Source organism: Neopsephotus bourkii, unplaced genomic scaffold (genome assembly GCF_033783945.1).
Source record: "Neopsephotus bourkii isolate Nb327-2 ecotype Australia unplaced genomic scaffold, CSIRO-AGI_Nbou_v1 NB_1792, whole genome shotgun sequence".
Classification (NCBI taxonomy): Eukaryota; Metazoa; Chordata; class Aves; order Psittaciformes; family Psittacidae; genus Neopsephotus; species Neopsephotus bourkii.
In genome coordinates, this window is record NW_026902266.1 from 10,100,998 (window position 1) to 10,111,823 (window position 10,826).

General features: G+C 40.9%; 1 protein-coding gene across 7 annotated transcripts; it reads left to right on the plus strand.

Annotated features, from left to right (window-relative positions):
* Nucleotides 1–515: 515 nt before the first annotated feature.
* On the plus strand, nt 516–9,296 carry LOC133226495 (vitamin D 25-hydroxylase). 7 transcript variants are annotated; one of them, XM_061380113.1, is made up of 6 exons: nt 733–828; nt 2,935–3,195; nt 3,811–3,952; nt 4,243–4,875; nt 6,410–6,739; nt 9,018–9,296. In XM_061380113.1, the coding sequence occupies exons 2-6, from the start codon at nt 3,178–3,180 to the stop codon at nt 9,191–9,193; spliced, it is 1,299 nt and encodes a 432-aa protein (XP_061236097.1). In that variant the 5' UTR covers nt 733–828; nt 2,935–3,177; the 3' UTR covers nt 9,194–9,296. The 7 variants fall into 7 exon arrangements, with proteins under 7 accessions (XP_061236095.1, XP_061236094.1, XP_061236097.1 ...); XM_061380111.1 differs by lacking the exon at nt 2,935–3,195 and having other exon boundaries at nt 516–828; nt 3,908–3,952; XM_061380110.1 differs by lacking the exon at nt 2,935–3,195 and having other exon boundaries at nt 541–828.
* Nucleotides 9,297–10,826: the final 1,530 nt, after the last annotated feature.

The following is a 10,826-nucleotide window of genomic DNA, read 5'->3' on the forward strand; positions in this document are numbered from 1 at the left end:
TTCTAGCAGAAATCGGTCAGACACACACATTTCCTGTGCTGTCGTTAGGAGAGGGCAGAGTGGGAAACAGACAGTGGAATGCCTTGACTCAAGGCCACACAGGCCCCAGGAGGCTCTGGAAAAGACATCCCAGAACTGTAGATTTTGCTTCCACAGAGACTGAACAACGAGCAAGTAACTGCTACTTATTCTCATTTGTCAAGGTCAACGCATGCAGCACACAGCAGCGCTTCCTCAGCACTTCACAGACCCGAAAGTAGAAACTTTTAACATGACTCCACAAAAAAAAAGAGCAAAGGCAGCCCGCGTGGATACGGAGACCTGTTTTCCGCACTCGGCAGGCCCCAGAACCCAGCCCAGCCCAGCCCGTCCCGTCCCATCCAGCTCCGTGTCCAACCAGCTGCACCGCGGGACAGAGACGATCCACTGCCGGGCCCCTACGGGAGGCTCCGCTAGCCCCGCTCCCCGCCTGACGCGAGGGGCGGAGCTGCTGCGGGCCAATAAGCTTGGGGGGCCGCTGCCACCGCCCAATGAGGCGGTGGGTCGGGGGCGGTGGCTGGAGGAAGCGGCGTGTCGGCGGCCGGGTCGATGTGGCCGGCGAAAGGGGGTCCGGGCGCGGCGGCGGGGAGCGGCGTTTGCCTGGTGCTCGTGTCTCTGCTGCTGGCGGCGGTGCTGCTGGCGCTGGTGGTGCGGCAGCTGCTGAAGCAGCGGCGGCCTCCCGGGTTCCCGCCCGGCCCCGCGGGGCTGCCCCTCATCGGCAACATCCACGCCCTGGGGGCGGAGCAGCCGCACGTCTACATGCAGCGGCAGAGCCAGATCCACGGGCAGGTACCGCCGCTCCGGCGGCGTCTGCCGCCTCATCGGGGCCCGTGGAAAGGGAGCAGGGCGGGCTGGGACGGGGAGGGCAGCGCTGCCCGCGGCAGCAACCGGGCGGGCTGTGCCCGTCCCGGCCGTCCTGGGGCTGCCGCGGAGCCCCGACCCGCACCGGGAGCGCGGAGCGTGCGGCCGAGGGAGCCGTTCCGCCGCTTGGCTCCGGCCCGGAGCGGGACTCAGTGTCCGCGCCCCTCCGGCGAGCGGTCAGCAGCGCGGGGCCGGCCGACCAGGGTTGCACCGCCCCGGGGAGGTGGCAGCGGTGCCGCTGACGGAGCTCGCCCGCTTGTGGCGGGAGCAGAAGGCCTGTACCCGGCCGGTAGCGGGTCCGGAGCACCAGGCTCTGGCAAAGCTTGTGCTGCGGTCAGCCCTGGCTGTGGGGAAAGGGAGAGACGAGCGTCAGAGAAGAGTTGTCACCGTTCCGAGTTCCCGTTAGGGCGGGATGGGCCGAGTGGAGCTGTCCACGAGCCCGGCTCTGGAGTTTATGTCGTATTTTGGTACAGTGCTTGCACTCGTGTCCTGCTGCCAGTGGAACGACCTCGCTTTCGTATCCACGAGCCTTGGGCATGCCGGGAGGGCTTTAAAATTGATAAAAGTGCAACAACCAAATAGCAGGCACTTGGGTAAGGCAACGCTTTCACTGGAAACACGTTGCACCTTTAAGGTGCCCTCAGTGGAGTATTTGGAATACTTACAGTCAGTGAGTATAACTACATGAGAACAGAATTTTTATTTCTTATGTGTTTCTTTTCATCAACAGGTTTCAAGCAACCAATCTGTTTTACAAGCTTCATAAAATTTAAACCCAAGACAGGGAAAGGCAGGGAGGTGCTAGCATTTGCGTGTGTACACATAACAGAACACACAGAGACACAGTGCACACAGCCTGGCCATCCACTCGGCGTGCCTGTACATCTTCAGACTGTTTATAACACCTGTATTATTTTACATAGCAGGATTATCACTGGAGGTGTGTGAAGGACTGAGCTTTGTGGCCAGCAGGCAATGGTTTGTTAAGGAAATCGTGTCCTTCAAACTGCTAGAGGTGTTTAACACCCCTCACAGGCAAATAAAACTGTTCTGAGAACTTAAGGCTGTCAAAAGCTTTTGTCCAGATAATTTACGAAAGCTCCAGCAGAAACAGAGTAAGTCACAGTTTTGGCATGAATGAGAAGCCAAGAAAAGTGCCTGAATTAAAAGCCTGCTAAACAGCAGAAACAAAAGAATAGGATTCCCTTTTGTTTCATTTATTTTGGCAATAGAAAAAAGTAAATGTGTTTCAATCAGAATACTAGGGACAAATAGAATGGAAAACAGCAGGAAAATGTGTCAACAAATAAACTAAGCTTTCTATTTGCCTGGAATGATCTATGTAGTTCTGTCACCTGCTGTCAGAAAGGATCCTGCAGAATTGGAGAGAACTTGAAGGTGGTATATCAGGATTTTAAGGGCTCTGAAAAAATACACTGAAAGAAATTTTTTTTTAAATCTGTATGACATAGGAAGAAAGATAAATAAGTTATGATCCAAGTATACAAATAGTTTGCAGAAATGTATTGGAACTGTCTTCTTGTCCTGTAAAAAAGAAAAGCCATTATAACACTGAATATACAAAGTTTGCTAAAACATAAGTCGTAGAATCATTTAGGTTGGAAAAGACCCCTAAGATCATCGAGTCCAACCATTAATCAAACACTGCAAAGTCCACCACTAAACCATGTCCCTAAGTACCACATCTACAGGAGGTCTTTTATAATACCTCCATGGATAGTGACTTAACCACTTTGTTAGGCAGGCTGTGCTGTTCCAGGGCTTGACAAACCTTTCAGTGACAGCCCAGTTGTCACAGAGTGTTTAACTAGGCTAACTTTATTTCCTATTGTGGAGGTCAACAGCTGAGATGAAGAAAAAACTGGACTGATGTAGGCAAAACCACAGATTTATAACTCTAAGAGAAGTATGGAAAAGGGCACAGGATTTCAATCTGAAGTTTAGCCTCGGTTTTAATTTTTGAAACTTAGGTTAAGATTTTCATTTTGTTTATCCTGTATGTGCCTTCTGCAGGATGTATTGCATCTTTCTCCAAAGCACCTAGTGCTAACCACTTCTGGAAACGGGAGATGGGACTAGCTGGGCTATGCTGTCATATGTTGGCTGTCATCATGGCTCTCACTTCTATCATCTGATGATTCTTTGGGAGCCTGTGCAAAGTAAGCTGGTGTCCAGTTTCAGAGGTAGCGAGGACTGGGTGCAGCTTGGTTGTTTTTGCAACTGAAACCACTTCTGTGTCTGCCATTACTAAGTGACATGTTGGAAGTCTTCATGGTATGAACTTACAGCTTCAGTCATAGTGCCCTTAACCAAATTAAGCTGTTGGAATTTACCTTTACTCAGGCACGGAGGAGGAGCTGATACAGTAGTAAAGATTTCCTCCCTCCTGTGGAAATACGGCAAGTTAGCAAATTAGACAATATATGCACTCTTTCTAGTTCACACATAAAACTATACCTTATATCTAATAATGTTATATACTTATATACTGATACTAATACATACTTATCTATGCTCATCTTAGGACACAGTACATTTTTTCTAGAAAATGCTAGCTGTTGTGCCAAATTCACATTTTTTTAATGACTATATGAAAGCATCTGCAGTCTTCACTTTGGAGAGCTGGTCACTTCAGGTGTAGAGCAAAGTGCAAAATGTAGTGTGGGCTAATTTCCTTTATCTTTTGACAGAGTAAATTAGCTCACAACAAACTGTTTAATACCCCAGTTGCATCACCTCTGATTACCTGCATGCCCTACTGAAACTTATTTGAGCCTGTTTTGCATTCATATGTAGCGTTGCTTCACATTTTCATTACTCGTTTTTAGTTGTTTTCATTATTTGTTCCTGAGATTTGGTTGCAATAGCATTTTATTATTTTTTTTCAAGATCTTCAGTCTCGATCTCGGTGGTATATCTGCTATTGTACTGAATGGATATGATGCAGTAAAAGAATGCCTTGTTCATCAGAGTGAAATTTTTGCAGACAGACCATCTCTTCCCTTGTTTAAGAAGCTGACAAACATGGGAGGTAAGAACTAGTATCTTTTATATAAAAATGTAGGTTTTGTCCAATAGATGGGCTTGTGATCATGTGAAACATTTGCTTTACTGTTTTCTCTACTTCTTTATCTCCTTTTGTAAAATACTTGGTGATTCTTTAAAGTTATTGTTTGGAAAGTACTGTCAGTCTTGGACTATCCATAGCAAGATGTGTGTAATTTTTTGTCTTCCTTTTTTTGTCTTGTTCAATAGTTTCATTATCTTATGGGGGCAAACATAAAGCATTGCATAAAACACTGTGTCAAAATATTTTTTCAGGCTTACTGAACAGTAAATATGGCAGAGGATGGACAGAACATCGCAAATTAGCTGTAAATACCTTTCGAATTTTTGGATATGGTCAAAGGTCCTTTGAACACAAAATTTCAGAAGAAGCTATGTTTTTTCTTGATGCCATTGATACATACAAAGGCAGACCATTTGATCTAAAGCACTTGATAACAAATGCTGTTTCAAACATTACTAATTTGATTATTTTTGGAGAACGTTTTACATATGAAGATACCGAATTTCAGCACATGATTGAGATTTTTAGTGAAAATATTGAACTAGCTGCTAGTGCTTCTGTATTTTTATATAATGCTTTTCCTTGGATTGGTATCTTGCCATTTGGGAAACACCAGCAGCTGTTTAAAAATGCAGCTGAAGTCTATGACTTTCTTCATGACCTTATTGAACGTGTCTCTGAAAATAGGAAGCCTCAGTCACCTCGACATTTTGTAGATGCATATTTAGATGAGATGGATTGCAATGAAAAGGATCCAGAATCTACATACTCAAGAGAAAACTTAATTTTCTCTGTTGGAGAACTCATCATAGCTGGGACTGAAACCACAACAAATGTTTTAAGATGGGCAGTGTTATTTATGGCTCTTTATCCGAACATTCAAGGTAAGAACTTTGGCATTTTGAGGAACTGATACACTTTCCTAATGCAAATTTAAAATGCTTTTTCAAAGTGGTGCAGCGATCCATACTTGTAACCAAAAAGAAAGAAAGGGTTATATATATTACTCTATTTACCAAACATACTGTGAATAGAGGTAAAAAGCCTATTTTATATGCAGATGAAGAGGACATCAAAAGTTAAGTATAGTGATAAATTTTTTGCGTATTATTTGGTGAACATATTTTTATGAAGCTTTAATATTTTCAGTAAAGTATTTCTGATATATTTTAGTGTAGTGATGCATAATGTTGGTTGGTAGATACACTAATCTGTGTAGTTAGTAGATAATAAGCAAATGCAATCAAATATGAAATTAATAAAATAAGAATGTAAAAATATCCACAAAAATGTATATCAGGTTGTGGTTAACTATTTAGGTGCCATTTCTTCTTATCCTTAAGTGTCTCAATTCACGATAGATTTATGTATTACAGACATGCATATTTACAGTTTTGGAAGAACAAAAATAAATAGCATTTAAAAATAAAAATAGAAAGAAGTTGCAGTCATTCAGAGGTAAGACAGCAGTAGATGTTTGAATGTCAGCCCAGACATTTTGTGTAGACGTTTGGATTTTAGAAGTGAACGGTCACGTTTCTTGTTTCACTGCCTCCACTTTGCTTTTACTATCAAAACTTAGCAGGACTTAGTTCAACTGGCGACTTTAAGTATTTGGGGAAAGAGCGACCTTGGGTAACTTGGAAAGTTACTATTTATACTGTGACAGAAAATACTGCTCTAACATCAATTTCACCATTATCATCATTTCAGAATGGGGATAACAACATTACCTGTAGCCGTAAGGCTCTTAAAAGTCTGAAGTTCTACATAGGAACCAGATATCTTTATGTATGAAAGATTATATTTTCTTCTTATGGTAGACAGAAAGTAATTATTATCTTAAAATTGGAGATGAAATTTTGTATTTACATTTAAGGTAAATACAGCTTTACTTAAAAAAAAACCCACAAAATTATGATGATAATATATGCCAAGGCCTGACATGCTATAAGCAGTGAAAATCATTCGGTTTAGATAAAGAAGTTGATGACAAAGCTTTTTCATTGCTGCTATTACCGTTATTATAAGTCCCATATTCACTGAGCTGGTTTAAATATCTGGCTAAGCAAGTAGAACTATCTTTGCAGTCTTTTGCTTGTTTGTTTAGTTTTAAGAGCTCCAGAAATAAAAAGATACACAAGGAAATAAAAGTATGCTAAAACATTATTTTACTGAGAAAACTACTTCTGAAATGAAGATTACTTGTGTGTGTATATATATATATATATATACACATATGCTAGTAATAATTCCTTCTAGCAGGATAAGGAAGGTATAGTCTGAATTTAAAACTTACAGTCTACTGTATTTTATATATTTCATGTTTCAGTATCCTTTATAAAGTATAAATTTTATAGCTTAAAAAATAAAGGACTTTACACAATAAGCATCAACTTTTATTCCTGTTCCTAACAGGGCAAGTTCAAAAAGAAATCGAATTAGTCATCGGCCCAAGCAAAATGCCTACCTTAGAAGAGAAAAGCAAAATGCCATACACTGAGGCTGTTCTACATGAAGTTCTAAGATTCTGTAATATAGTTCCACTAGGTATTTTTCACGCAACTGCCAAAGATACTGTTGTGCGTGGTTACTCTATTCCTGAGGGCACTACAGTCATTACAAACCTTTACTCCGTTCATTTTGATGAAAAATACTGGAGCAATCCAGAAGTGTTTTTTCCTGAGAGATTTTTGGACAGCAATGGGCAATTTGTCAAGAAAGATGCATTTATTCCTTTTTCACTAGGTAAGTGATTCCTTCCACTGTTCCTTTTCAGAAACCTAGAGACGTATAACATAGAAGTCATGGCAGTAAATCAGGAATGGACAGAATGATATAAAGTATCCACAGTTCTGATGAAACAGCTATTTTAAAGATATTCAATATAATGTACTCTGGACATAATACATTTTAGCATAATATCTTTTATATAGATGAGCTCATTATTATATATAAACTAATAAAAAAGAGAACACAGTGTCTTCTGAGGAGTCCAGGCATTTTATATCTTTGCAGCACATAAATGTTACTCATTTCACAATTAATAGTAATATGCTGCTAAAGTCATTACATCCAGGTGATTTAAACAGCCAGCTTTCAAATTTCAGCATTTATATCAGCACCAGAAACTGCAGACCTGATTCAGAACTAGCCTGGGAGTCAGCATGCAGCACTTCATTCTGCCCTAAGGAAATACTCTTAACAGTCCCAAATCATTATGGATTTGTCTTTTGATGCCTTTAAAAGTGAATAATTTGCTTCACATATGATTACCAACCTAAAAAATTAGTTTTATTGTCCTGGTTTTGGCTGGGTTGGAGTTAATTTTCTTCCTAGTTGCTGGTACAGTGCTGTGGTTTGAATTTAGTCTGAGAATAATGTTGACAGTACACTGATGTTTTAGTTGTGGCTGAGTAGTGCTTACTCTAAGTCGATGACTTTTCAGTCTCAAACAGTCTGCTAGTGAGGAGGTGCACAAGAAGCTGGGAGGGAGCACAGCCAGGACAGCTAACCAAAATTCTATACCATAGAATACCATACTCAGTATATAAACTGGGGGGAGTTGGACAGGATCACTACTTGGGGATGGTTGGTTATAATTTTATATATATATATATACACACACACACACACACACACACATAAATATTATATAATACATAAGTATATATTATAATATATAATATATATAAATATCATATATATATATAAAAATACAATAATGGTTGCTGGCTGGGGTTAAACCATGACATCTGTATAAGCTAACTGCCAGGGCTACCTCTGCAGACCATGGAAAGAGAGCCTGCAGACAAGGACTTGGGGGTGCTGGTCGATGAGAAAATGAACTTGAGCCAGCTTCAGTGTGCGCTTGCAGCCCAGAAAGCCAACTGTATCCTGGGCTGCCTCAAAAGGAGAGTGACCAGCAGGTCAAAGGAGGTGATCCTGCCCCTCTACTCTGCTCTTGTGAGACCTCACTCGGAGTATTGTGTGCAGTTCTGGGGTCCTCAACATAAAAAGGGCATGGAACTGTTGGAACAAGTCCAGAGAAGATCCATGAGGATGATCAGGGGACTGGAGCTCCTCCCGTATGAAGACAGGCTGAGAAAGCTGGGGCTGTTCACCCTGGAAAAGAGAAAGCTGCGTGGAGACCTCATAGCAGCCTTCCAGTATCTGAAGGGGGCATATAAGGATGCTGGGGAGGGACTCTTCATTAGGGACTGTAGTGATAGGACAAGGGGTAACGGGTTAAAACTTAAACAGGGGAAGTTTAGATTGGATATAAGGAGGAAATTTTTTACTGTTAAGGTGGTGAGGCACTGGAATGGGTTGCCCAGGGAAGTTATGAATGCTCCATCCCTGGCGGTGTTCAAGGCCAGGTTGGACAAAGCCTTGGGTGACATGGTTTAGTGTGAGGTGTCCCTGCCCATGGCAGGGTGGTTGGAACTAGGTGCTCTTAAGGTCCTTTCCAACCCTAACTATTCTATGATTCTATGATTAATTTATTATGCATTCTGTTTCTTTTTGCCAGTTCGACCTTACCAGTTACAGATGTTCTTACCCATTCATCTTTGTCTTCCACATTTATTCCCTGTAACTAGTTATACATAGAATGGGAACTAATATTTAAAGGCATTATCCAGATCTGTTTGATATCTTTCTGCTTCCCAAGTTGTAATTATTGCCAGGTAATAACAAGTGACAATAGATGTAATTAACAAAACAGTAGGGGACAAAGGCTGAAATTCACAGTATCATTATTTAAAACATCTTCTGTCTAGATTGCTACTTCAGGACAAGATAAAGTAGCTGATAGCATATCTAAATAAATTTGATATAATTTGTGTAGTAAGAGGAACAAAATGGTTTCTTGCTGTTAATTATCACCAATCCTCTCTTACAGAATACTGCAAAGTTCATACAGCTCCTCTCAGAACACAAAAAAATAACCATTCTTATTCATAATAACAGTGAAAATGTAATTAAGCACATTTTAAGTCTTTCTAAAACTGTTTTTTCAATCCAGGAAGAAGACATTGCCTTGGAGAGCAACTGGCTCGAATGGAAATGTTTTTGTTTTTCACTTCATTACTGCAACGATTTCACCTGTGTTTTCCTCATGGCATGATTCCAGATCTCAAACCAAGATTAGGCATGACATTACAGCCGCAGCCATACCTCATCTGTGCAGAAAGACGGTGAAGAGAAGGGTCTAGATTGTCAGGTGAAACGCAGTGTTCCAAGTTGCAGCTGAGGATCTACTTTGACTTCTATTTCTAAATGTCTTCATGTCAGAAGAACAAAATTTTAAAGGACTTGCAGATAAGTAAGTTAATAGTTTCTTTTTACTTGTTTTTCACAAAAAACCCGCCCTGAACCAAAACCATGAAACACATCCTGCATTTAAAGTTCATGTTTTCACTCCAGAAGTCTTCTAATTCCTAACTTCTTACTCAGCTTTTAAATATTTAATTATCTAGCAAGCCATTTTATTTTGAGAGGATATTTTTATAAGCGTGGAGAATATGGCTCAAAATGTTCATACTCAGATTCATCCATGAAAATAGTTTACATTATTCCAGCTAAGATGTTCTTTATAATTCTCCATTAAATTTACATAGCTAAAAAGTTTTCAAAGGTATCTATTTAAATTTCTGTAACTCAGAATAAACTGTCTTTTCCAGCTTTAATAAATTGTTTATTGAAGGATTTTAGTCTTTCCTTCTCTTTGCTCTATCTTCCCAGTTGGTCATACTTTTTCTAGAGAATCAGATGACTGTGAATTCACTTTTGAGATCTTTTATGGCTTGCTTCTTATTTAGCAGCATATACTGAGTGTTCAGTTATTGCTGTACTCCTGACAGTCACAGCAGTTCTTTTGCCAGTTTATTGCATTACCAGAGTATGGCCTCCATTGCCTCCCAACACAAAGCATTATGTAATGATTAATCTCTGCCTAAGTAGTCTGGAAAAAAGAGTGTCTGTGTTAGTCACATGCCCCTGTACTATGAGTAAAGAAAATAAGCTGCTCCTGAATCTGACCAGAGAAGAGACCTTTTGGCAGGGGGACTGGAATAGGATGGGGAGGAACAGATTTTAAATGGATTCCAAACACAAGTTTTAGGCTCCATTTTTTATTCTTGACAGCTATTGCTTTATTGGTAAAGATTTATGCAGGCCTTGGGGGAGAATCTAAGTATGGCATGATAGTTTCCACCTTGTAGGGAGGAGTAGGGCCTCGGAATAGGGTTCAGAATAAGCCATACACTGAGCAAGCTGCTCTTTAAGGCAGGGCTGAATATTAGACGTTGTTCTTTATACAGCTTGTGCTGCAACTTGGAGCTGCAGGAAATGTTAAAGGCAGGAATTAGTGTTTTTCTGCTGACCTGATGTTTTCAGCTTATGCTGAACAGAAATGCCTCCTTTCTTTTGAAATAGCAAAGGAGAAGGATCAGAACTAGTACCAGTCCACTTAGGTAATAGTGTAGTGACTTAAGATGGAGCAGGTCCAGATTAAATTACTCTGTCTGAGGGTAGTCAGACCCACCTGCCCCGGAGAGAACACCTCAAACACATGTTCCTGGTGCTCTGAAGAGGGTTGTTAGGCTACTCCTCTTGCTGAATAACTGACTTTCTGTAAAGATTTAAGATTCAAAAAGCAGAGGAAGGAGGTAAGCCTCATTGCTTCCATGCATGGTGTGCATTGGGCACACCATGAAAGCTGCAAATAAACAAATAAATATTGGCAAACAGTGGTTCTTTGGAGTCAAGATTGAGGCTTTTCTGGATATGTGCATAAGTAAATGTAGGGTGCTTGTGAAATGCTTAAGTAAAA

Excerpts from the sequence above, each read along its gene's own strand:
- LOC133226495 (XM_061380110.1), top strand. The coding sequence starts at position 589 with ATGTGGCCGGCGAAAGGGGGTCCGGGCGCGGCGGCGGGGAGCGGCGTT. Across the intron at positions 3,953-4,242 it reads GAAGCTGACAAACATGGGAG|GCTTACTGAACAGTAAATAT; the intron begins GTAAGAACTAGT and ends ATATTTTTTCAG. Across the intron at positions 4,876-6,409 it reads TCTTTATCCGAACATTCAAG|GGCAAGTTCAAAAAGAAATC; the intron begins GTAAGAACTTTG and ends TGTTCCTAACAG.